Genomic DNA, 27,711 nt, shown 5'->3' on the forward strand with positions numbered 1-27,711 from the left:
ATTAGGTAGCATTTTAAATAGTATGACAAACTGTGGATACTGGAGAAATTACACAGGAAGAGAAGCATACAAATAGTTTATATGGGGAGTAGTTTGCCAGAATACACTACTGTTTGTGAGCAAACCCCTGTGGTGAAAGACTATGTGTATTTTCTTAGTCTATAATAGTTATAGCAAGTCAATCTTCAATTCACATTCTAAAACTGTTTTGATCTTCAATTTTTGGTACATAGCACCAGATATTAGAAATTTTAAAAATGTATTTTTAAAAAAATCCTAATTTTTACTACATGTCTTGCTAATTGGCAGAGTCTTAAAATATTGATATTGTTGAGTCAAATCCTGATGTTAATCCAACTAATAACTGGAAAATTTGAATAAATGTTTAAGAAAACATTTAAGGAGAGTGAGTACACCAAGCAAAAATAGGGTGTTTTATAGAAATCAAATATGAGGCAAACAGATACGTATTTTTTTGAAATGCTCTTTAATGTGTTAGCTGATAAATCAATCTGGTTAATTGTTAATCTTTCTATTCTAAGCTCACTCACTATAAACCACACACCCCTTCCAAGTCATTCCAGGTTTGGCTGTCTGGCCATCTTCTGTAACTGCATTGCAAGAGCAGATTGCTTTCAAAAATGGGGAGTTACGGTGTGGAATAGTACCAAACTTGAAACAAATGTGTTTTATCTAGCTAAATTCAAATGAAATAATGCAGTAAAATTTCTTGTATGTAAATTCAAATATTTTTCAGTTTCCAGATCTCAGAACAATAGAGTTGTATTTTCTTTTCCTTTTTCCTTTGTGCTAAGGGTGTTGCTAAAATCATTTCATCACTGTTTCTTCAGTGAAAGAAGCATGATTTTCTTTCCCTTATTAGMGGAAAGAGCTACTTTTTGGAATTAACACTTAATAGAAAAAACATAAGGCAAATTCTACCATTTTCAACAATGTTAAATACCCTGATCATGTTTCATTGCTAATTACTGGTGAAATGGCTAAAAGATTCTTGAGTCATGTGTTTACATGAATACATTTCTGGACCATATTGCAAATTACAAATTGAGAAAATTAAAACAAAGACGCCTAAAGCACTGTTCTACTAGAAAGACCTTTTCTAGTGGAATGAAGCCATATTTCATTCCAATTTCAAATGTCAGTAGAGAACTGTAACTACATTATGAAAATAGCTTTCAATATTCCTTCTCAGCCTTTCTAATGTTAAAAACCAGCCAAGGCTCTTTCTTCACCCCGCCCAGCTAAGTAACTGGATTATTTCAGATTTTCAGTCTGTGTGTTCAGATATCCTTCTTAAGAGCATGTATTTCTTCATAACTTGTTTCTGAAAAAGACTGACAAATAGAAAGAGTGGTTAAAGAGATGACAAGAGTAAGAATACCTGTTTTTTTTTTTTGGTGAATAATTACAATGAGAAGAAAATGCTTAACACAAAAATGGCAATATTTTGTCAGTATTTTACCACAAGATGGAGCAAGCAGGTTTTAGGATAGGATCCGTATGTTCTACAACTCTTCAGAATTTCATAAAGAAATGTATGCTGAGAGGCTTGACTTGGTATCTAACAAAGATAGCCAAAATGTCTGTATTTCTCAGAAAAGGGAGGGTTATTGTTAATTCTATGTGTTAATTAATGTCCAGTTGGATGAATCTCCTCCTTTTTTGCTAGGTAGCTGTAGTTTGCCACTGTCTAATGTAAATGGACAGAAGGTCCAATTTAACTAAGTATATAAATATGTATAAAATATACACACTATATATATATACATAAATATATAAATTCATAAAGAATATTCAACTAAGAATGACCATTTGATAAAATATTGGAGGATTTATTTTATTTCTCAAAGGATATATAAAGTTTYATATGTAAAATATCAGCAAGGATGATTTTTGAGCCAACAGTAGGCAGTATCACCTTGAATAGCAGCAGTTATTCCAGAAAACCCATGGTGCTCATATAAATGTCTGTGACCAATGTAATACTAGACATTTGCTTATCTTAAGAGGCCTCTCAAATAGTCAAATTCAACTTTTCCTTTGAAAGGCAGTACAGAAGATTCTTATCCTTGTTATTAGTGAGCATGATGCCTGTTAAAAGAAATTGCTTAATCATCAACTGAATTGCCTGAATTTTAAATTTCTGCATAAAATTAAGGTTCATTTTAAGGTACATTTACTTTTTTGTGGCATTTTTATTGAAAATGTTCATTGTTTCTCATTAAACGTGCTTTTTTTATCCAGTATTGTTTTCTCCTTCACAAGGAGGTCCACTGATCTTTTACAAACTATATTCAGTCTCTCTTCAAGAAGGACAAACATGTCTCTTAGTTACTGACAGCTCAGCTTCTGAAGAGTTAGCTTCTCCCCCACCCCCCTTTTCAGGTTAAATCAACCTTTTCCCAGTCAGATATGATTAGTGGCAGAAACTAAAATCATTAGAAAAGTTATTTTTATTATTTACTGTACTAAAATATTTATTTTTAATTGGGCTTTATTAGCTTGGAGAGGCAAGTGATTTCAAGTTTTCCAGAAAGGTTTCTGTTTTAGCAGAGGGCACAGAGACTGTGACGTGTTTCAGTAGATGGAGATGGTGACAGGAAAGCAAGAGGGAGGTGCAAGATTTGTGTGGCTGTTACTGTGGGGCACTGCGGGCTGTCCCCAGCAGCCAGGGCTGTCCTATAAACAACCTAAGAACTCTTCCTTGATTGAACYAGGCCAACCTATCTGGGCAAAACAGAACAGCTTTTTGGTGCTTTGGAGGCACTGAAAAAGTAGGCAGGTTCACAGATGCTTGTGGACTGCCAGACTTGGTGGCTGCTCTAGGTCACATCGTCCACCATGCTAAGCTTGCTGCTTTTGACAAACTAGGTTGACTCTTGAATCCCAGGGTTTTTTTCTTTCTTTCTCTCTCTCTCTCTCTCTCTCTCTCTTTTTTTTTTTTTTTTTTTTGCCTTCTCCCTTTTTTACTCTGTAGACTGCTAGGCTTTGTATTTCCTGACCATGTTTTAGCCTTAAGTGAACAGCCTTGTAAATAACAGACTGATCATTATCAAAAAGATGATCTTGGTCGTGCAAGAAGACCATGTTATGCCGCTGGACGTGCTTTTCTCATGGTGTTCCCGTGCATTGTTAACATTGCTAAAACAAGGTTCGATAATCCACTTATATCCTTCCATCTCCGATTATTGGCTTTTATTTAAATTATATACAGAGGCACGCAGAGCTGTGCATCTTTGACATGATAGAATAAGATGTTTTGCTTGTGTTTGTGCAGTATTTTTTGGTTTACTTAGGAGGAAGTACACAGCTTTGCCCAGCTCTCTTGAAAATACATGACTTGTTAGCATTTACTAGGTGTTTTATTTTTCATTAAATGTCTATTCTTGCTTTATTTTATCAACATAACTTGATAAAAGTTCATTAGAAAGCAGCTGATTTTAAAGGGTAGACAAGCCTGTAAATTCATCTACTTCAGGTCTTTTCAGGAAAAGCTCACTTGTGTCCATACAGTTTTTGGCATTTTGAGAATTACTTGGAGTTTCATTTGYATCATTTTATTTGCTTTACACGTAGATGATTCAAGTTTCAGCTCCTGTTTTTACCATACTACCTCAATCCTGTCTGTTACCTTAAGGAGAAATCCTCTTTCTCTGTTAAATAATATCAGGCACATAGCTAAGAGTGGATTAAGGAGCCTCCTAGCTTCTCATACCTGAACCAACTATTTTACTAGATTTGCAGTTAGCTGTGTGCTGCAGTCTGTTGTAGGCTTTGGGCCCTGGGGATTAAGAGCAAGATCAGTTTCACTTAATGCTCTTTGAATGCCGAAGTTTCACTTGCAGGATCTGATCTGGAGTTGTCACATGGGATATGGATTTGGTCATGTATGTATAAACAGCGAAAGTAGTAATGCTTGGCAGGAATGCTGCCTCTGTAATGAAGAATTAGACTKTTTTGCAAGGAAAACGACATTCTAACCCTAGCCAGCATACAGTCTAGCAGGTATTCAAGCAAGAAGAGATGTTCTTGCAGTTGTATCTCTTCTGCTCTCAAAATTGCTAACCAGGCCCAGTAATGTGAAGGTAGCATGAAAGTATACTTGTTCTCTAATTCTAGAGACAGAGAGCTACCTTGACAATTCTAGGAAAAGGAATTATTTCTGGAAGTTGTGTGACATATTCAGAACTGGTTTTGTTGTCCAGTTTGTATGAGGCTGGTGACCTCTTTAAGACTGGATGTTCTTAGGCAAGCATAGCTGAATTGTTTCTATTTTTTCAAGGCCKTATCTGGATGCAAGAGTAAGAGGTCTGCCTGCAGATTATGAAGATGAATTAAAGGAGAGATCACATGTGCAACAGATCTCAAGAACTGGAAATACTAGGTGTGACATACAGTGTACTTTTCTGATAACTGCCCTCAAAATCACGGTGAATGGAAAATGTTTATTAAAACTATTTAAAATTCCTAATATGTTAGGCAAAATCACTAATATTTTTTCCTCCAACTAGTAGTAGAACAAGAACAGTGTTGTTCCTTGGATTAAAAATAGCTATTGAATCTAGCATRCCAATTCTCTTTTTTGAAACTATAGAAGATCGCCTGCTTTCCAAGTTCATACTTGGAAAACTTTGGATCAGAAAAACAGGGAAATCTTCCATGATAATGGTTTTAAGATTCCTTTTTTTCTCTCTGATTTCTGAACTTGTGAAACAGAGATCAAATCTAAGTGRATGAGGTATAAGTAAAATACTTAGAGTTAACATAAGCAAACGGTGTCAACAAATTCAGTGGAGCTAGTCAAGAGTTTAAGTGCTTGACTGACTCAGTGTTTCTGATAGCTTCAGAAACTGCAGGTGAAGAACAGTGAGAAATGGCTTTTTCCAGAAGGCTGCTTCTTTTGCTTATGGTATTTCTTACAATTTTAGGAGAGCTGCTTATCGTAACCTGTAATGATGCAAATTCACCTGTCATGTTTTATGCAGACTGTAAGTCAATTAAGTCTGATCTTTCTGTTTTCTTTTTTGTCTTTTTTATCTGCCAGAAATCAAGCACAAGTTAGTACTTCAGCTAGTGAACAGGCAAAGTCTACAGCTGAAATGCCATATTCAACAGGCCTTGTTCTTGGTATGTACAAAAACCTATTTAATAACATTGAGTTAGCCTTTCTTTGCATAATTTACTACTTTTGGGCAATAATTGAAGCTATTTTTTCATGCTAGTTGTACCTGAGAGTGGTAAGTAAATATTATTTAAATAGAGAACGTCAAAAAAGAAAAAGAATGTAACTTTTTCCATTTAATGTGATAGGGCTTTCCAACTAATTTTTAAGAGGCCATGTTTCTTCTTAAGCTTTCTTAATAGTGTAAGGCTCAGATTCTTACGTTTCTTTAGGAAATTAAGCATGGGAGAAATGTTAATATCTACATTCTTAGACACCTGCAACTCAGTGCTTGAATTTTTATTTTAGAAATCACAACTGTGTCTAGGAACAGATGATTCTGATCATCTGTTATCACTTAAACGTGGCCACAAGATTTAGCAGGGAATCCTATGGAGCATAGTGGAAAGAGATACTGTGTTGATGAAAAACAACATTCCTGTCTAAATTCAGAAAACTATAAAAAGATTAATAAAAGGACTGTAGTAGATCCTCAGATCTACTGAAGTTAAGCTAGCTTCTGAAATTAAGCTAGACTTGAATTGGTGTAAAATTGAAAAACAGCTGTGAGAATAATTTAGTTTTACATTTGAATCAAAATGATCTTTAGTGCTATAGAAGGCAGGACAATTTTTCTGAAGATTTGAATGGCAGCATTAAAACACTAGTGTTGTAACTGCTTGTCAGCCTCTCTGGTCTGTTTGCAGTCATCTCGCAATAGTAACTTGAGTACACAAAGTTATGCATTTGTCTTCACAAATTCCTGATTAGGAGAGGAATACTATTAACTCCATTATATAAAGACTAAGTATATTAACACTCAAAATTGTTGGAAATGAGTGGTGATTTTGGACATTAAAAAAAAATAAAATAACAAACCACAAACTGCAAGGTCTTCCTCTGTTTTCATTGCTTTATTTGTGATAGTGTGATAGTTGAATAAAAAAAAAATCACTTGGCCATAAATCATGGTTCTTTCTTTGTCTTTCCAGTCTCCTCCATTTTCTTGGTCAGGTTTACTTCACTGGAGATCCCCAGTGACTTTGTGTGTGGAAATGTGCTAGGGATCTATTGTGTCTGAATACCATGCTTAATAGAATTTTTTTTTTTTTAATTATTTTTTTTTTCCTTTCCTCTCTGCAATCTCACTCAGAGATCTTCATTTCCAGAATGAGATAATGGGGAGACTACCAAAAGTTGAAAGTTTTTTGGGGTTTCTTAAAATCCATGTTAGGTGCTGTTGTCACTGTTTCCTTTTACGTATMCATATTTTCCAGTACATCTCTTATTCTTAGTAGCTGTGGAAACCATCTTGAAAGTCGATCAATTTTTTTTGTCCCTGTAATTTCATCCSGACTTTAAATTTCATTTTTATCCAGAGCAGTGCTTTGTAATATTGGAGTGCTATTGTATATTTTTCAACATTGGAAAAAATCAAATATAAAATTTAACTAACTGTTTTGAGTTATTGTATCATTATTGGATGTTTTGAAGCTTTTAATTTATTGACCATTTAGAAATGGTAAACTGAAAATAGTAATGCAAGTTATAGTAGTTCTGATGGTCATACCCCAAATAAATTTGTATATTAAAAATTAGATTTTTTTTCTTTTTAGTARGTAAAAATACAGTGCTCTTGTGCACATTCCCGAACTATATACTCTGCTGTGTTTCATATTTTGACTTGATTGAAATAAGATGTTTTTGTGCAGTACCTTTTGTATGTATTTTGTGGAGAGTTTATGCTAGCGTATGCTATTTTCCATTAGGTGGTCAGGATCGAGAGCTTCTCCAAAGGAGAAAAGAGAAATACAGACAAGAATTAATTGAACAGATGGCTGAGCAACAGAGAAATAAAAGACGGTAGTGGAAAGTTACTATATTTAAAAAGATAACTGCTGAAATTTAAAGGAATTTCATGACTTTTCTGAATGTGTTGTTATTTTCACAAATAAGGAATTACAGCTAGTATTTTATTAAATATAATGTCATGTCTAATTAAAGTCATTTGGATGAGACCTTTAGTTTTTAAGAAACAAAWTCAATTTGTTTTTTTGAAGGATGAGGGGAGTGTTTTATTATGTTGCAGAGTTAAAAATGAATCTTTCTTTACCTTCCTATTTAGGATGTGATCTTACGCTTTCAAAACACTTTTCCATCCGACTTATGGAAAATAATTAATATAAACTTCTTGCTTACCTGTTGGTATCTGATTGCTGAATGACGGTCTAGAGGCATACAGGCACAGGGGTATTAATGAAAGGATTAAATAAAAAAAGTAACTTGACAATGTGGTTAACAACTGTACATGACTAACCATCTTGAGACCTGAAATTACAGTATAGTACTTACTGCAATAGTTTTGAACTGCTTACTTGAATATGCTTATAAAAAACTTCTTACTGTAACATGAGTGAAGATCAATTTGTAATGTGAATGAAGATCATTTTTTATCAAATGTGCTAAAAGGTTGTAGTATATGATTTGACCTTTGTGGCAGCTGGATTTTTATTAAGTGGAATAGATGATAGATACTTCTGRGGGAGTGCTGTTTATTTACAAAAAATAYACAGTGTTCTTTGAATGGTCATTTGTTTCTCTAGGTTTTCAGGATTATGTTAACTACACATTTGTGAAGTCTATGCTTTAAAAGAATGAGTGTATTTGTTATTGCTCTCTGACTTGATCTTTTAAATTTTCCCTTTTTAACACAAAAAACAGTGAAAAGGAACTTGAACTCTCAGTTGCTGCTTCTGGAGCACTAGACCCAGAAAAGAAGGTGAGGAACTTGGATTTTCTTTTTCACGTATACAGGCTTTTTTTATTATTATTAAATGTACRTTGTGGCTACTCAGCCATAGCATGATAAATGTATGTCTTTTTTTTTCTAATAGGGCATTAGTATAAAATATTTTAGAAGTCAAGGATAATGCTTTTGCTCATTACACATTCTTTCAACTTAAGAAAATAATTTAATGGAAGTTTTCAAATATTTAATGTTACCAAGTGGAAATTTGGTACAAGCGGTGTAGGTGATGGAGAAGATTTAGTGTCCAGTGATAGCTTGTATGTGCAACCATTAGTAATCTTCCTGTGGAAATGTATGGAAAAGTATATTGCTGACTGTCTTTGCCATATCCCTAATTTGCTCTGTTCAGTTAAATGAACAAAGTGGCCTTGTCACCTCTCCCAAAACCCAGTTGTTTGCAGCTGAGTCAGTTTGGAGTGACAATTTTTATTTTAAGTTTGTAATTTATTTCTTTACTATCAAATGCAATGTTTAGGATTACAAGCATTTTTACACAATTTTGTGAAGAGCAACGTCTTTAATGCTGTGTTACTTATAAGAGTGAATGCAGAGTTACTACTGTCTRCACTTCCTTAGTAAGATGATTATCCTACTAATAAGTTTGATTATCACTTATCTGGAAGGRGCGGATTATCTATACCTATGACACTAGTAGCAGACTGATTGTCACRTAACTAGTATGATTTACAATGTGATTTCATGGATGCTGCTTCCTGGATGCAATAGAGATCTGCTGTTGGACTTACAGGATAGATAGCTTTCTCAGGCAATTCTCGTTACCAGTTTAAATGATAAATGGTGCTGATTTTTGGAGAGGCTAAGACATAGACATTTGCGCCATTTCTGGAGAGTTCAGCAGATGTGGAAGGAGTTCTTCTTTTCTAGAAAATGAAGATGATTGAATTRCTGTAACATACTGTCAACAGAGCAGTCAGTATCTGAGGCAGGAGRCTGAGGATGCATGTAGATAAATAACTGAGCTGAATGAAAATCACTACTTCTGAGCGGAGAGTGAGATCACTTACCACTGCTTTTAGCTGCACCTTCCTGCCCTCACTACTTTTGTCTGTGATGCTTGTTTGAACTAATTCAGCTCAGTGCGCTGGCAATGCTCCAGGACTTGTTTGCTGCTTTAGCTGGCTTAGACATGAAAATTGGCTAGTTTAGAAGTTGGTGAAGGAGAGAGGTCTGGAGCAGGGCAGGAAAAAAGAGAAACTAAGCAGAGGATGTCCACTCTTTTGGTCACAGCAAGCTCTAAGGTCGTGTAACCAATCCTGTCTAATCAAACCTGAATAGCCAGGGGTATGCTGTGGTGAAGCGCTCCGTATCCTCTGTACATCTTACTCAGAGAGAGATGTGATGGTGCTTGTTGTATAAACAAAATTATAGCCAGAGCAAGTCCAGGATATAGATAACGTTTTAAAACCATTAATTTAAMTGAAAGCCTTCAATTAAGTAGGATTGCTACAGCCATTAAACAGCAGTCACTGTTAAATTTAAATTGGTTCTCGGGGAGATATTTTAATTAGCAAGATCTTGTGATTAATTACAGGCTGATTAAATAGAAATGTCTGATTAAGAGTCTGTAAAAGCAGACTCTTCATCTATACTGCTTGTTTAAAAAAGTAATCCCCAGGTTAAACTGATTGTACTGTAGGTGCGTCTTAAACTATCTGTAGAGCCAAAATCTATAGCACTTTGGGAACAGTTCACATTAAGCTTGTCAGTAAGAAAGGCTATTTTAAGTGTTTTCCTGCTCAAGTTACTGGAATTGAAAATACAAGCAAAAAAAGTGTGTAGTCTACTTTATAATATGAAATTGTTATAGCTCATATCTATTACCAGATTTTATATTCATACTTACAAACTTGAAGTTAAATGTTATAATTGTACATGTCTAGTAGGTTTTGAGAATTTTTATCTTAATTCCATAGTTTATGGATGGTGAGTACTAACTTCCTTGTATATACTGTCTTGCAGCTAAGTGATGAGGAGGTAATTAACATTTTACTGAAATACTTTCAAGATATAGGATACACAGTTTGCTATTAGAGAGCTAATATTCTGCTGGTGCTGGTATTACTGTCTCTGAATGCATGTTAGTAGAAGCATTATTATGTTAAGATCAGTAGATTTAGAAAGAAAATCCATTTTTACTTTAAAAATGTGTGGTTCTTGTTTTTTATTATATCAGCTCATTTGAACAAATATGAAAATGTATATGCATAGCAGTTGGTCTAAGGGCTTTCTGGCTCTGATAATTCAGTTTTAGAATTATCCTGACTTGCATGCCTTTGCATTACTTGCATGTTGCCTTTGACCTTATTCTGAGGCTGCCAGTTATCAATAAATATTTGATACTTTCATAAAAAAAAAATCTTTAATTGTCATTGGTAAAAAATCTAATAAGAGCAAAAGAACCTAATAAGTATGTAACAGTGTCAAAAGAAAATGTTTATTGGAAACAGTCTYAGCATGTGTTTGCTTATTTTTACTGATTGTGAGTGTTTTCAGTTTTAGTGAGGGGTTTTATTTCAGAAACTTTTCCTACATATAATATGAGAATACTGTCACTGTAGGAAACTGGCAGCTTTAGATACCTGTACTGCAGACTAACAATGAAAATATGTTCGGTTGTTTTTTTTTCTGGATAAAAGCTAGAATAATATGCTTGCTGAAACCTGCCCTAGAAGYTGGTTTTTGTTAGTCTGCAATAAATATGCTATATTTTTGAACCCGGGGGGCGGGGGAGAGAGGGAATATTACAGCTACTAGAAATTTGAACAGCCAGTTGGGAAGCAGTGAAGTGTTTAACACAAACTAAATGGAGGTTCAAAATATTTAATAGAAGTAACAAGGTAACTGAACTTTTTCTTTTTTTCCCCTTCAGCCAAATAGATTGAAGCAGTTTGGCTTGATGGCAAGAGCTTCTGAAGAGAAAGCACCACCTGAAAGGCCTAGGGTTGCTTTCCAAACTCCTGTGCCCATCCCTTCCATCTCACCAATGAATGAAGACTTTCAGAGAGGTCTATCTAGCACCCTTGGTGAAATAGCGGCTCCCAGGTGCTTCACCATCACATTCATCTTGCCTGTTAAACTCAGTGTTAAGCACACTATTACTACATAGAAAGGTAGAGCTCAATGATGCTGTTCATCCTTCTCCCAGGAACTAACTCAGAACAGAAATAAATATTTTAAAAACATTTTTTAATAAGTTGTCAAAACATTATTTGGTGCCCTACAATAAATTTTTATGCCTATTTCTTAGCAGTTTATTATATTTATTTGGAAAATCTTGAGAGGCTGGTTTATCTGCAGACTGGGCTCTCYAAGTGGATGTTTGTGTAAAATAAAAATAAAGTTGTGCTGTCAGAATAGTATCTATGCTATGTACTCAACTACATAGCATGATGTGATTTTTTTTTTGTTTGTTTTTTTGCCTGTGCYGACGAGTGCTCTTCCAGACACTACCTGGGCTAAGTTCAGGAGTTTAATGTAGGCAATGGCAGTTTCTGCTGGAGATTGTGGATGAAGCGACATTGTTTTGGAAGAGACAAAGAGCTTTAGCTAGTTGTTCTTGACCAGACACCAGTCCCTGGCATGTTTTATTTGCTGTTACGGATGTAACCTGTGAGAATTTATTAACTGAACCAGTCAGAGGAGAAACTCTTTCTTCATGYTCTTTAAGATTTCTGGAAGAGCCTAGATTCATGTACTTTTTAAGAGAAGCTTAACTTCTTACTGTGGCTTATTCTCTCTTGTTCCTGCATGACACTAGTGAAAGATCTTAGACTGAGATTTATTTTTTCCCCCATAGTAATTTCTTCTTCTTTTTGCTTGTGTTGGTGTTTCTCTTCAGTTGCACAAAAAACCAAAAACCATGCTCCTTTTTGTTTTCAGGCTTGCAGCTATGCCACTGCCTCCYCCACCACCAGCTTTGACAGAGAACTATAGAACGCCTTATGATGATGCATATTACTTCTATGGGGCTAGGAATCCTTTGGATCCCAATCTTGCATATTGTAAGTTGATGATTTTAGGTGGGTTGATGATTAGTGTGATTCAGATAAATATTTTTAATCTAATTAAATTTTGAATAATATAGAACTATTAACAGCTGTTTATAGCCAATTTTTAGTTATGTATTGAATGAAAGAAGGAAAAGCAGTATTTTTCCTCAGTGTTGTTTTTGAATGAAGTAGTTTTCTGCAACTGGAAAAGAGGCAATGGCTTCCTAAAATGCTGTTAATCACTTGAAAAGACTCTTGGGTACTTAAACATTACTTTTCCCAGAAGATTTTCTTTACAATTTSAGTAATAAAAACATTTACTAAAATTACTTAAATTATTTCATACTTTTTGTATGTTTAGGCTATGTTAGAGTTTCACAAATAATTTTAAATATTTTTAAAGAAACTGTATAAAGTAATCCAACTTTTTATTTTAAAAACTCCTTTTTAATATACCCTGTGACTGCTCCATGAGGATTTAACAAGTCAAGCAACTATGATTTTTGTGTGTTAGATTTTTGGGAGTGTTTTTTTCTTTTAAGAGAAAAGTAAATATTTTAAGATAAAACAAGTTGTTGTGGTGCCTTCATAGAAAAGTTGAAATAAATCGGATAGTATGGCTCTCCTCACAACAGAGGAGGCTTTTGGAAAGCATGAGGACAAGTGGTGCATTTAGTAAGTTATTTTTAATGTTAGTTCATTATAGAGTGTCTTAATGAAGGTATGTGTACATTTTTACAGGCTTTAATTCAATTAATTGTTTAAAAGGGTTTAATTAAATTTGTAAGTAAGAAAGTAAGTTGCACCTTCGTGTTGTGCCCCTTGCTTTAGGGGGCATTAAGCGTCACTACATTTAATGCTATAGAAGTCTAGAGTCCTTTTCACGATCCTGCAGTCGGAGTTTGAGCAGTGACTCATGTTCTTTTAAGTGATGGCAATCGTTTACTTTTGAGCATCCCAAATTTAAAATAGCTATCTTTACTGTGTAGATGGCACAACTATGATGGGAACGCAACTCACACCTAATCTGGACTTTCCTTCAAGCCAAGCCCCAGCAGAGCAATCCCTGTAAGTATTATCTTTTATATGCTTTTCATGTTGGTAGTATTTTTCTAATAAAGGATAGGCTTTTGAAGTGAAATGTGTTAAAGACAGCTATCCCAACTTCTCTTAAAGAATTCCTACCTAAACTATAAATGAAAATATTTGAGATTATAAACTCTCAGGCTCTGGGAAAGCAGCAACTGTTCTTGRGTATTTCAGACAGGGATTCCCACCCCCATCCCCAGGACCCTGTGATGTTTTTCTTATGTGTGTTCTTTTATTTCAGAAGTAACACTGGACAGAGGAATACAGCAGATAGAAATGTAGGAGTATTTTCTGAAGAAAAAACAAAACCTTCCAAAGAGGCAACATTATCTTACCAACAAGAATTGCAACAGCAGGTACTGAGTGATAAAGCCACTGCCATTTTCTTCTTTTTCTTTATARTATGTAGTGATTGTGTCTGTAGTACTCTTTCAAACATATTTATACTTAACTTACAGGTATAAACTATACTTAACAACTCTCTATTCCTTCTTTCCTTCCTCTCTTGCTTCATTTGACCCTCCTCAAGTCCACTTTAGCTCTTTGGATAAACTGACAGCAAACAGTTTGATTCTAGGCATCACRTTTTATATAATTCCTTTCATAAACATAAGAAGAAGCCGTGTCYTAAAAGCAATGACTTGTTTTGCTCTGATATCCTCATTGAAAAATTGCTTTAGAAGATGATTGCTCTAGTATTTAGGAAGCCTCTTAATTTCAATAATTTCCTCTTGCTCTTTTSGACAGTAGTTCAAAGGCCTCCTTAATGGTTAACTCAAATATATTTGTAGGTAGCAGTCTCATCTTATCTTATGTTCAACTTTCTTTTTGGTAGATKAAACAAGTTTCTATAGCTGCCTGTCATCCAATAAGCTTTCTAGTTGCCTCTTCATTTCAGWGGCCTTTTGCTGCTGCACCTGTTGGAATTTATATTTTTAGAACATGTCTTGCCAAGATTGTTCAAAGTATTTCAGAGAGATCTTACTAGAACACAGCACATTAACATTTTTCTGTCTTACTCGTCTTTATGTAGTTCTTCAGTAGAGGCAAATAATTTCCATAAAAATGTTCTAATTCTAGCTATGACTGTGCACAGTGACAGGAGAGCCTGTCAATCAAGTCTGATTTAAGAATAAAGTAAGTATTTAGGAATAGTGTTTGATACTTGTCCCTAAACTTTGCTGAAGACATTTTCTGTCTATAGTCTTAAGAAGTAAGTCGTGTGAGAGACTCCATGAARGGACATAAAGGTCTAATAAACATGGCACAACTTCTGACAGTCTTTCAAAGTTGTTATGCTACTTATTGCTGAGAGCTGATAGAACGTATTTTGTTTGCTCCCTCTCCCTTCCCTTTTTTTTCTCCTACAGACAAACCTGACTGACCATTTTTTGAAACTTTCGGCAGGACTAGATGGGTCTTTGTGTTGGCTCGTTGCCTCTTTATAAAATCATCTGATTACCTGATAGAGAAACCTTTATCTAATAGACAGAAGGAACACACTAAAGAAAAAAAAAACTACATTAATATATATCAGCTACAAAAATATTAGACAATATTATAAAAGCATTAGACAGAAGTTGGACTTTTTCTTACAGTTGTTCCATTTATAAATGTGAATATTTCTGGAACTTGGAAGTCTTACAATGTGTATCTGTATATTTCTGCTGTGACTGCTTTTTGTTTGCTTTCAGATAAGAGAGAGAGAGGAACGACGCAGGCAAGAGAGGGAAGAAAAGGAACGCTATGAAGCCAAGTTAGAAGCTGAAATGAGGAATTACAATCCCTGGGGAAAAGGCGGTGGTGGTGCTCCTCTCAGAGATGCAAAAGGAAATCTAATAAGTATGTTTGCCAAAATTACAGATTGTCTTTTTAAGAGTGGTGTTTTCTTACCCTTGTGAAGCGCTATTTAAACATATTATTCCCTCTGTTGTAGTACTGGTAKCACTTTACTGGCAAATAGAAATACTTGTTTCAAAGAGGTGCACTGTAAGAATGTTTAAGTAATTACTCTGATTTTAATGGAATCGTTTGCATGGTACAGTCTGAACTATATGGGGAGCTTAAGATATGTCAACTATCAATGAAGACAAGAAACAATAGTAAAAGGAGAAGAAAGAAAGCAAGCTCTTAGAAATGGCTGCAATGCAAATGTGCTAGACTGCTGTTGTGAGGACTTAATTTAAATGTTTTACAGGAATAATATTTTTTTKAAAAATCATGTCTTGGCTTATTTGTGAAATGCAAAATGAGACTATGTTTGGACAAATACATAAAACTAAGTGAAATGTTAGATCTCACCAAGTAACACTGCTGGTAGATGGACACATAAATAGCAGTCAGTCAGCAGCACTGATTTCTAAGGCTTTTCGTTTCCCCAAGTGCTGTTTTTATATGAGAGGGGATAATGAGCTTGGAGATAGCTATAATCTAGGCAAGTGATTTATCAGACCATCCAATAAATTAGTGGTAGATGTAAGCTTAAAATTCAAATTCCTGATTCTGGGTCCTGAATTTGGGTAGTTATTGGAAGAGCTACAGTTTCTRTTGCTATAGGAGACCCTGCAACAATATTTTTTGTAAAATTAAACAGTACTCAAWAGGCACAATTAGATTAGTTGTATCAAAATGAAATTATTAACATTAAATTCACTCCAGTGCCAAGGGTTCTCTTTTGTTGAACCATATAYGCTCTCTATCCCGCGCAGTTCATGCTCAGGTTTGATCCCCTGATTTGAGTTATAAACACCCTCAAGTGTCACACTAGGGCAATAATTACCCGTGCTAGCCTAGGCTAGCTCTCTTYGTTCTTGCCTTTAGCACCTCATCAAGAAAAGAGCTGTACTGGCTGTACAACTGATGGATTTATCTGAGAGCTGATGTGATATTGGGGCTCAATGTGGACTTCCTRAGCATAAAATTTAAAGCAAGGCAGCACTTTTCATCAGATGAGACTAATCCCAGTGTTGTRTATTTCCTTCATGTTTCTGTGTTATCCAAGAGGATAACTGTTTTTAGAGCACGTTAAAACCATAAATCTAATGGACTTTGAACTTCCATTCCTCCTCCTACYTACCCTCAATGAATTTGAATGTTTCAAATTAATCTGCAGAATAATAGCAGTGAAATGAGATTTTTGAAACAAAACATTTCTTATCTGGCTGTGGTACCAGTCAGATTCCTTGATTAGTTATGTAATTTGGTGGCAAGCTGAATTACACTAGTAGAAGCATTAATAGTTATAGTCCAAAACAAATAGAAGTGCCAATTTTTAAAGTGAAGGAGAATTTATAACTTTAGCTATATAAATTTCTAATGTGAAGCCAATTGAATTTAGTATTATCAGAATATGATGTTGTAGTATGATTAGGTTTTTAATTTCAAATAAGTGCTTCRATGATAAAATATAAGAATTTTCAAAGTATGGAAAACTTGCTGGATCACAGTTTGTGTATGTACATATTTAGAGTACTGAYGACATCTAAGTGGCCTGTTGCTAAATTTGTGAAGTACTTTGAGATTAAAAAAAGATGAAGGGAAAAATGTAAAAATATATAAATTATTTTAATTGTGTGACTAGATAATAACTTTAGAATCTTGCCTTTAGGCTCCGGAGGGGACAGAAGTGCTCACACTAACTAAGCACTTCATTTAAGTGTCTGGGTTGGTTACACTTCTTTCTCCAAGCCATTGGTATGGTGTAGGTGGATGGGTCAGAAGAAGTTGTGGGTAACTTAAATTGACTTGTGCTTCTTATAGTCCTCTCCTGAGAAGTCTATGTCTGTCCATAAATGAGGAACCAAGAGAAAGGATTTGCCTGCTTTCCTCTAGTACATATTTAAAGTTATTTTTCCCACCATAGTTTAACAACTTGATGGGTAAGCTATGGGTCAAATGTCATCAAGCATRTAACATGCTGTTTCTGCCATGTCTGTATGTTACACAGTGCAATTTGTCTTTTTATCCTATTGAAAAACATGTACATAGATAATTTAGGGACTCTGGTATATGCAATGGCTTCTTTACAGAGAAGAATATAGCTTTAAAGTTCTTGGAATATGTGTTTTTCTGATAATTATGAATAACTGTAGTTATTTAAGCACTTTTAAAAGAGATAATCCAAAACTCTGTAGGTGTTTGTGTTTGCTTTTTAGGAGTCTTTTTAGATGTAGTGTGGTGAACATTTCAAGATTAGTTGACATTAATAACTTTGATCAGGGTTTTTATGATAACTAATATGTACAATGCAAATTTTGGTGAAAATTCTAAATGATTCTGTTTTGTTTACGTAATGAAATCCCTACGTGGATTACTGCTGAAGACATCAAAACCAAAAACACATTAACAGTTTATTGCAGTCATTGCCATTAATAGAAATGAAATAGAATAAAAATTTAGTATTAAAGATGCAATGCTAAAATCAACTGTTTTACAACTTTAAGCAAATAGGAGAAGAGGTAGTTTCTAAACACATATACAATTGTCAGTCTTTTTAGTGTTTGAGCTCTTTATCTTTCCTTTTCATAGCATTTTCTTGGGGTTGCTTTGGTGAGAAGAATCATTCTTGACAAAAGAAACACAACAACAAAAAAAAAGTAAATATATAAGCAATTACTTTTTTCATCAGTGAATTCTTGATAACTGACATTTCACCTGTAGTTTATGTATTATTGGTTTTGCCTAAATCTTTAGTTCCCATAGCTGGTGTGCCTGGAAAAAATGGAATCTGCTGAAACATCCCTGTACTTTGAGAATCTGTGGTGAACATGCCTTTTGTGGGAATAAAATATTGTAAACAGTTATTTCCCCTTTCCTTTAGCTGACTTGAATATGATGCACAAGCAGAATGAAGATGCGTATCATAATCCAGAGGCAAGACTATATGAAGATAAAAGGGCTATTGTATCTCTTGACCTAAGTTTGGCCTCCCCAAGACCTGAGAACACAGAAGCATCTACAAATAAGATAGCAGGTTTTTAAGAATACTGTGTTATAGCTCTAATAATTCATAGGTCTTAGTGATCAAAATTCTCTTGTCTTTACTTCCTTCCTGCAGTCCTCTAGTGCTAGTGCTCTTCACTTGTAAGTCAGTATTGTGCTTCTTTCCCAAAGTTCTTCATTGTCGTCATTGTGTGCACTGAAAATGTATTTTCCTATTTGCTATTCAGTAATGATAATTGTTTTAGTACCAGTCAGGATTAGTACATCAGTTTTCCAGGTTCAATGTTAACTAGTCAAATATTCTTACGTATGTATTTTACTGTGAAATGAAACAGTGAAATACAACTGTGTAAAAGGAGAGAAGATGGAATAAAAGGAAGAAAGTCTGCAGATGGATGATGATGAATTAAGATGAAATTAATACAGTATTGAGGTTACCAAGTTTTTTAAAAAAACAGAGATAAATTAGGTACATGTGCAGGCCTGTGCACTGCCTTCAAGTTTTCAGATTTTATTTTATTTTTTCACTTGCTATTTGAAACAAATGTATCTTTCTCTCTCCCCATATGTATGTGAAATATCCAAATGAGAGCACTGTGGTACTCCAGATATGTCCGCAGTATTGGCTGGACAATGGTCAGGATCTGTGATAGTCTCCTAAAGTCAATTTAGATGCTGCCTCTCTTTCTACTGGCAGAACTTCTGTGTAAAGAGTTAGGTGGTAATTACAGCATGGACCTGGACATCACAATATTGCAACTCAGTGTCCGGACTCTAGAATCAATTTTGTCACCCCTGCCACCTTCTCCTCCCTGTCTTCTCCCTACTACACTGTAAATTTAACCATTTAGTAAGAAGTGAAACAAGCAAAACTGGTAAAGCAATAATGCAGAGCAGCAAACTGTTGCCTGGCTGGAGCATTCCTTTTAGGGTCAAGAGATGCAGAGGTTGGTTCATATACCAGAGATGTGAACTTCAATCTTGAACTTCCTAATTGAATAGTCAGACAGTTAAGTAGCCTGGTGCAGGTTGTTACTTTTAATTTTTTTACCTCTCCCCTTRAAGAGGATTTTGCAGGAGAGTGGCTGATAGGCATAAAATTCACACCTGGATGTATTCAATAGTAACTAGTGTGTTTTGTGTTCATGCTTTTTTAAATGGTACATAAACTTCATTCTAATTTTCTGTGTAGTTTTTATCTTGTATGAAATAAATACATCCAGTAAGAGGCATATTTAAATTTAGTTATATTTTTGAAAGCATTTAAACTATGATTTCATAGAAAGAAGAAGAATATTAACCTCAATGYGCACTTGGTTATTTAAGTTTAAACAGCACATACTCTTAAGGCTAGGTTGTAGCAGTAAGCATGTGCATTCCCATGGGAATTAAATGGGGATTTTTTTCTGCTTACATCTGATTTGGGTCTTAAGACAACATATATGGAAAAGCAAAGGGGAAATATGAGAACAGCTAAGAATATAGTCAAATTTTTAATGAATGTGTGGGAATAGAACCATGACTCTTGCTCCAAAGAGTAGTACCTCAAAGATGTATAAACTTGATATGAAGGAGGAACAAATTATGTCAGGTGAAAAGTCAGCAGAACTTTTTCTTCTCCTATACTTGCTTCCTTTTTCCTCCACTTCCTGTATCCTCTTCTGCAAAAGCTTTTCTGAATAGTATCAGAGTTACTCTTTCTTTTTAGAGCTTTTCAGACTGTGTGGTTATGATGAATTCATGACTCAGGGCTGAGAATAACTTGGCAACCTCTCGCTAATGATGTTGCTTCCAATACAGTAGAAAAGGTAGCTGAGCTGAAAGACACCTGACACTTCAAACTTTATAGTATAGAATGGACCTTATACTAGCAAAATTGAATTTTCTGAAGTCCCTTGTATTTTATTTACCATTTTTGTTTTCTTTTTTTGTACCATCCATTGCTGTTCTACCTGAACATTTATTCCATAAGGGTGAAAAAAAGATAAATATTCTGTTTTCAAACATTCAATAAATCTAAGGAACAGAACCATGTGTTAAGTGTGATTAAATGCAAGAAATAAAACTATGAAATGCAAAAACTTAATTATTTAACTTAATTAAGTTAAAAGCAAATTTTTTAGATACTACATTTTTTCAGACCAATTGTAGATTGTTCAGTAGAATAAATGACCTGTTTCATGATATCCTGAAATCCTTTAAGTATTATTTTGTAAAAAGACAGTTAAATCAAACATTGTTAACTGAGCCATTAAAACATGAGAGTATTCTAGGCAGACAATCTAAAAACTTCAATCATAGCTATTTTAAAGCTAAAAATTTTTTCCCCTCACCTTTAGGTTTTACATTTGCACAGACCTCTCCTTTTGCTCGAGGTAATGTGTTTGGTGAGCCACCATCTCCACAGCATCTTAAGCGGCAAGAGTCATACAAGAATTTTCTTCGTCTACAGGTGAATGCTCATGCCAGTTGTCAAATATTTAAAAAATAAAAATAAAAAAATAGGATTTAAAATCAATAAATAATCAAACTACTTACCAGAGTACTGGTAAGAGTACTTACTTTATCCGCTTATTGTTAATTTTGTACACAGGATGTGTACCAAGAGCTTTTTACTATTGAGTCTCTCGGATTTTGGCTTAGGTAATGAATGCCTATAAAAGCAATGCTATTAGTAGTTGGCTTCATTAACCTAGATTCTGTCTGTCTTCTAAAAATAACTTTCTAAATACAGTTTTGAGCTCTCAGACTGTACATAAAAGTTTACATACATAAATATGTAAAGAAAAAAATTTTCCCTCTGCAAGTCAAAATGATATAAATTATATTTGTTAAAACAGTGAGATTATTATTTATTGGTGTGTGTATAAAATTTGATTATTCTTCCAGCAGTTTCTGTCTATGTATGATACTTTGAATATAATCTTCTGCCACAAGAATTAAATATCAAGGGTTAGATGAGTTAGAGTGTGAATATTACACAATAATTTAATGTGGATCTCTTAAAARGGTAATGTTACAAGCATTTTCCGTATACAGTGCTACCAAAAGAGTAGAGAATGCACAGAACGTTTCCCTTGGAGTTGCTCTATACTATCTTTTATTTCACAAATAGGGATTATAAAAATCCACAGAATATCACAGTGGTTAATGTTGTTTGTCAGATTATTGCTGGCTATTGACAGTTGAATACTTTTTTGCTCTGTTTTCTAGATTGAAGAAAAGAGACTTAGGGAAGAAGCAGAGCGAGAAAAACTTAGGATGGAAGAAGAAAAAGAAGAAAAACGACTAGCTGAACAGAGGATGAGAATTCAAAAGGAATATGAAGATGAGCAGGAAAAGAAAAGAAAGAAAGAGGAGGAGGTGTGGTATTTTGATATCTTGACTTTGTTTTAAGATTTGTGTCCTCTAGAAGAGGAAGATAAACTGAGATGTATCCTGTAGGTTTCATTTAAAAAAAACAAAGTCTATATTAACCAGAGGAGAACTAGAAAATTKTCATTACTAATTAGCACATTTTCCTCAATCTTAGTGGTATACTTTCAAGTTGAAATACTGTTAATTCTTTTAAGAAAAATAGTGTAGTTTTATTAACAATATTGGTGCTCTTTAGTATAAAGAAAATTGATTGTGAGGACACTAAAAAGCTTTGCCAAATTAAGAAAGTTATATATATATATGTGTATATATATATGTGTGTGTGTGTGTCTGTTTTCTTGCTAATTTCTTAAATCTAGCCCTTTCTGGAATTATTAGCATTCTGAATGTAGCAATATGGAAAGATATCAGAATGATTCCCCCACCCCCCAACCCCAAATTGGCCAGGATACATCTTTGAGATAGTGATACTACTTACTTCTGAAAAATGTCAAGCAAATGTAATGTCTTTCACGGAGGTAAATGTTGTTATTTAATTCAAACCAAAAAGCTGTACTTGTCCTATTTGGAATTTTGAATGAATTTTCATAATTCAGACTCTCATAACTRTAGGACACAAGGGCACAAGGCTATCAAAGCTCGAAAAATCTTTCACTCCCCAGCATGTTTATGAGAAAAGATGCAAGACTTGAGGGTTTCTGAGAGAGAGCACTTAGCTTATTCTCTCCTGTTCTTTTGTGTGCGCAAATTAGTCGAATCACTCTTATCTTTACCTGGATAACAGAGCTAGGCTAGTATAGCATGGAAAACATATCATTGGTGTTTACAGACACAGGAGTAAAACTGACAGGAGGCTAATTTTCTCTGTGGGCTTGTGCTAGGATAKTGCGTGTTTGCAGCGTGTTCTATCTGGATCTGAACTTTTGGAATTGATTCCTCCAGTTTGTTTTAGCTGATGTTAGTAGAGACACGATTAAGGATGTTTGGTGTTTGCATGGGATAGTTTTTAATTTGAATGATTGATGTCAGTCTAATGAAATAYGCTTTTCATTTCATGCTAATCACTTTGATGTGTACTTTACCTTTTGTTTTTGTTTGAGAATTTGAAACTTTAAAAATGTTGAGTCTTTTTTTCCTGAGCTAATGATGTTTTCATTACAGCAAAGATTGAAAAATGAAGAAATAATTCGATTAGCTGAAGAGAGGCGAAAAGAGGCAGAAAAAAGGAAAAAAGAAGAAGAAGAAAAGCAAGATGAGCTACTTAGGCAATATTATGAGAGAGAAAAAATTGCAAAGATGGAAGAGGAGAAAAAGATGGTATGCTTCAATGACTTTCTAAGATACAAATACTTCTTCYTAACTTTTACCTAGCAAATACACACAAGACTGCTGATTGAAAAATTAAATTTACTACAATGTGAACGTCTGTTGCTGCTCAAGTTTGCATAAAAAAAAATTTAGCAAACATGGGATAAGTTTTAAGTAAGCTGCTTCTGTGGTTTATTTTTATATCTGCTCTGAAGTACCATGGACATGTTGAGGTCTGAATACAAATAAATTAATATTATTTAGAGGCCTGTTCATCTTTAAGTGTTCTTTATTATTTTTCTTTTATCTCCCTTTTCCTGGGACATATAAAAAATCCATGACAGAATGTTGATGGACACAATCTAAGTAAATAGGACTGACTCCTTTTTATATTTCTGCACATTTCTCTAAAGTAGATAAATGCAATGGAAGAAGCTGGAAGAAGAGAATATATAACTTAAACATAAATTTTAAAAACTGCATCACAGGAAAAAAAGAAAAAGAGCCCTAAAATTACTCCAGGTAGAAAAAATAATGAAATAACTCAATAAAATTATTGCATGGGTTAAAAGCAAGATAAATAATATATTTCCATTAAAGATTAAACAAAACTATTTTTCTGTCTACTGAAAAATATTGATAAGCTTCTTCCTTTCCAAAACAATATTTTATTTAGAATCTATAGGAAAATAGTTTTAATCTTACTTTCCTGTTTGCAGTTCTCAAGGCAACCTTCTCCTGTCATTCCTGCTCTTCAGAATAAATCAATAAGAAAAGAAGAGAGAATTTCCTCTGCTGAAAGTCATATATCTTATTACACACAGGTGTGATTTTTTTTTATAGTCAACATTTACTGGTTTAGTTAAGATGCTAAGGTATATGAAATCCTACCAAGTTTTTCCTATTTGCGAGTTGTTACTGGAATATCATGAATTACTGGAGATAGTCTTTATATCAKCCAGCCTTCTAGGTCAGAAGTTAAAATGTTTATTTTGTCCAAAATGTTGAACAAAATTTGTTTGTCTTATTTCAAAATTTTTAACATACATGTTTTGTCTAGTGATGAACACCTTATTCAGAGTGTAGATGTTCTCTATCTAGCTTACCAAGAGTATAAGGATGCTAAGGTTAGGACAAGAAAGCTTACTTCTAACCTGGCAATTCATTATGTTCACTCAGAAGATAACTTATTTCAAACTTTAGGAGTAATGTTGATGCTTAGTTATAAATATATTGGTTTATATTTCTGTTTCTCAAAGTACAGAAAGGCAAGTCTTGATATACTTCATCCTTCTCCTTTGCATCACAAAGGCTTTGASTTACAATAGTGGTTCTGAGACCACTCAGTTCTTTTACTTGATTTGATCTTTTATAGTACACTTTTTCCTTTGCCCTTTGAAATAGTTTAAAGGAAAGTTTGTTTTTTGTAACTTTCCATATGAACTGGGCAGAGAATTTTAAAAATGAATTTACCATAGAGGTGATAACTCAGCAAAATACTTCATGTTACAGTTTCAGAAAATCTTTTAAATAAGACTTTAAACCTTATTTAAACCTGTTGTTTTCCCTAAATGCTAAGAATATTCTGGAAGGTCAGCTTATTTGTATGTCTTTGCTGCACCGGATACAGTTGTGTCCAGATCTCCAAATATTGTCTATTATCATAGTAATTTGGCTTATGCAATTAAAGATCAGATTTTAAAAAAYATAGGAGCTAACAGCTGGTCATGCTACTGTTCCTTCTTCAGTACTAGTGGTAGTTAACAAAAACTGGACAAAAAATAAGAAATGTGATATATAGTCTGATATGGTTGCTTACTTTGAGATAAAACATTTTTATTAATTGTAATCACTAGGATCCTGCACAACCGAGGGCTCCTTCTCCACCAGTCCCTGCTAGAAGAAATCAGTTGCGGGCATTTGGTGGGTATTCTCTTCATTGCAGTTTCACTTTATATTACAATGAAACTGTTCTTGTTTACAAATCTCACTTCTTATTCTTGCTTTCAAAGGAGTTGTCTTGTAAAACATGTATTTTTTTGTGTAGGTGTTCTTCTCTATTAGTTAATATTATCAGTGTATTAGTATGGTTTGTATGAATATAACTGCAAGTATTAATACAAAGTAAAAAGCATATATGTAACTTTATCAGGATTTCATAAAACACTTTGCTAGTGGAAAAGTCTCCAAGGAAAGTGCTAGAATCTTTCAGTCAGGACAGATTTTAACGGCTGTGATCAGAACACTGCAAAATGTGCCATATGGAAGAGTTTTGCATTGGCAGAGTAATAAATCAGAATAACAGTGTGTAGTGCATTTCATTCTGAACTTTTACATTCTTTTTTYCTTTGTTAATCTGCCTAATCCTCTGCTTGTTCATCTTTACTTTTAGTGGTGGTTTTAGAATTCAGACTTACCAGGAGAACCTCCTTTGCACCTCAAATGTCAGTTATATTAGCAATGTATGGATGGAAAGCAGTTATTTTTCTTCTGATGCTATTTTACAGATAAGAAATACCATAAATTGCCTGGAAAATAACTATCTTATGTCCTGCAAATGTTAGTAGCTCTAATTTTATTTTCACTTGTTAACTGTTAGCAGTCAGTACCTGGGTCCATTGTGGGGAGATTTTCCTCTTAATCATTGAATGGAAAAGAAAATGGTTCTTAAAACAGCTCTTACTGTTGCTTGTTTCAGACTAGTTGTCATGAGGGGATAAAGAAACATGATTCAATATTTGTTTTTGAGTGCCTTACTATTTGAGAACCTTACTTTTCTGCTAGGTTCTGGGATCAGAACTAACCTAAAAGATAATCTGGTATTTTGGCAACTGTTAAGSATGCCAAGTTCAGGAAACTGTGATTCGTGGAGAATGCTGTCCTGTCCACAAAAAAAGCAGCTTAGTGTTAAACCTAAGGCAGATCTAAAAAGCTAACCTAAGCCCATACTAAAAATACGTATAGGAAGTAGTGGTGCTTTGAAGCAGGAACTCCTGAACGCTTAGGAACAAGCGACTTTGCTAAGCAGACCGATGCGCCTCTTTCAGATTCTCCATTAAGAATCAGGAAATGGAAAGGAGGTTGTGTGCTTGCTGATACCACCTAATTTTCTGTCTTCTGCCCCTGGGATTCCATGAGGGCTTGTGTAGACATGTTAGTCTCAGGAAATCAGAATAAGGCTATTCACTGGCAGTATTAGTATATGGCTATTTTCTTGCTAGTATTAAAAAAAWTTTTGTTTGTAATTGCATCAAAACATTTCTGTTTAAGTTTGGGGGCTTTCTGCTGTTTTGGGGATCTGGTCCTTGTGGTATCTCAAAATACAAGTTCTGCCCTWATTCCTAGTATATGAAATGCTGGGATTCTTGTGTTTATATAATTATTGTCCTAATTAACAATTTATCTTTTTTTTTCACCTTACACTTAAGAAGTAGAAGTAGGAGGAACAAATAATGTCCCTGACRCTTATATTTTTAAATTATTGGTGTTAAATTCCAGAGGAAAGAATGAATGTGATAAATGAATTATCAGAGATGAGGAAACAGCTTCGTAGTGAAGAGAGGCGACTACAGGAACAGCTGCTAAATGTGGCTAGTGATGATGACATACCGATTACACGGTGAGACTTTCATCTTCATTTCTGAATGTTTGATTTTGCACAGTACCTGYAGTGTTAGTATTGCTAATACGCATGCATGAAAAAAAAATAGAAAAATAAAACTTGATTATAAAATACTATTTTTTTTTCTTTTTTTTAACATGCAAGTTTCTCCAGCAATCTTGCTAATTTTAGTGCAAGAGTGGCTGTACTGGTAACACCTGGTTTTCCAGTATCCTGTCTTGGACAGTGGTCTAAGGCAGGATTTCATCTCATTACGTTTTTTCCTAGGCTATAATAAGTGTCTGGGAAGTGCTGTATCTGGGGAATAGCATAGTGCTGAAGAAGTACTTTCTTTTAGAAAATCATAYGTTTTTTATTTAAAATCTTGTGTTTTCTTCTAGAATGTATTACTTAATCAYACTAATTAGTTGGAAAAGACTCGCTAGATCATCAGTTTTACCTCCATTCCGTAAAATGATTTTTTTTTTCTATTTAAATAGGTCATCCCTTTTATAGCATAATATACAGTGTCGTCATTTTCAAAATCATGTTACAAATTTGATAGCTTTAATTAAGGAATGATAAATATAGTATATAAGTAAAAGACYTGAATTTTGTTAATATTTCTCTGCAACTCATGAATGTTACAGTTGTTAATTGCATACTGCTTGCTTTACAAACCTTTGAAGGAGGAGAAGAGAGAAGAATCCAAAGGATGTATTCGAAATGGCCAGGCTTCGTCTGCAGGCTCCAGTAAGGCGACCTTCATCAAAGGATACACAAGATCCTGTCAATATACAGAATATATGGGAATTTAATGAACTTAAATACAAAGGCAGGTAGATCTTCTTGTTACTGTTGAAGAAAGGTGAATATCTGCTTCCTTTCTCCATCATCCCACTACACAGGATTAAGGCCCCCTTTCCCACTCCCCCCCCCAAAAAAAAAAAACCCTCCTCTCATTTACTGCCCATAAACAACATACTTTGTGGACAAAGTATGTCTTCTAGTGTGTGCATTTCTACAAATGCCCAGTTTTACTATTGGTGTATAGATACTGCACCATGAGATGGCAGCTATTGCCAGTCACTGCATCGGCCTGACATTCAAGTGATGAGCAGCCTGGCAGAATTTTCTTAGTGTTGTTCTCTGGCACACAGTATGTGGTCTTTTAGATAGTGTATGACATTTTGACATAGAATAATTGTTTTCTTCCCCAGAATAATCATAAACTTCTATTCATTAGAGATTCATGCAACACTTTGACAGTTGGTCACATAAAATTGCYAGTTCCTTCCTTAGTTGGGCTGCAGGAGTTAGACTTTTTTCCTGACACATTCATGAAGTCCAAAGGAGATTGGTCATCATTACTCTKGAGTTACAAGTCGGAACA

The 27,711-nt window shown here is 34.3% G+C and overlaps 1 protein-coding gene across 9 annotated transcripts in view; it reads left to right on the forward strand.

The window, feature by feature from the left end:
• The window catches only part of CSPP1 (centrosome and spindle pole associated protein 1), a 63,263-nt gene that overhangs the window by 21,532 nt on the left and 14,020 nt on the right, over positions 1–27,711 (forward strand). For 4 of the 9 annotated variants that reach the window (XM_085306769.1, XM_085306773.1, XM_085306770.1 and 1 more), the window contains 18 exons: positions 4,304–4,405; positions 5,066–5,148; positions 6,952–7,045; positions 7,904–7,961; positions 9,972–9,986; positions 10,882–11,054; positions 11,892–12,013; positions 12,991–13,069; positions 13,332–13,446; positions 14,785–14,932; positions 17,910–18,062; positions 20,371–20,483; positions 21,245–21,394; positions 22,571–22,726; positions 23,437–23,541; positions 24,574–24,640; positions 26,216–26,336; positions 27,008–27,153. In XM_085306769.1, the coding sequence (XP_085162895.1) occupies positions 4,304–4,405; positions 5,066–5,148; positions 6,952–7,045; positions 7,904–7,961; positions 9,972–9,986; positions 10,882–11,054; positions 11,892–12,013; positions 12,991–13,069; positions 13,332–13,446; positions 14,785–14,932; positions 17,910–18,062; positions 20,371–20,483; positions 21,245–21,394; positions 22,571–22,726; positions 23,437–23,541; positions 24,574–24,640; positions 26,216–26,336; positions 27,008–27,153 (2,000 nt within the window). Of the gene's footprint in view, positions 1–4,303; positions 4,406–5,065; positions 5,149–6,951; positions 7,046–7,903; positions 7,962–9,971; positions 9,987–10,881; positions 11,055–11,891; positions 12,014–12,990; positions 13,070–13,331; positions 13,447–14,784; positions 14,933–17,909; positions 18,063–20,370; positions 20,484–21,244; positions 21,395–22,570; positions 22,727–23,436; positions 23,542–24,573; positions 24,641–26,215; positions 26,337–27,007; positions 27,158–27,711 lie in introns of all 9 variants that reach the window. The other 5 variants (XM_085306778.1, XM_085306777.1, XM_085306772.1 and 2 more) reach the window with 5 other exon arrangements.

The sequence above is a fragment of the Rhea americana genome, unplaced genomic scaffold, assembly GCF_003343005.1.
Source record: "Rhea americana isolate MKP2758 unplaced genomic scaffold, rheAme1 scaffold_247, whole genome shotgun sequence".
Lineage (NCBI taxonomy): Eukaryota > Metazoa > Chordata > Aves > Rheiformes > Rheidae > Rhea > Rhea americana.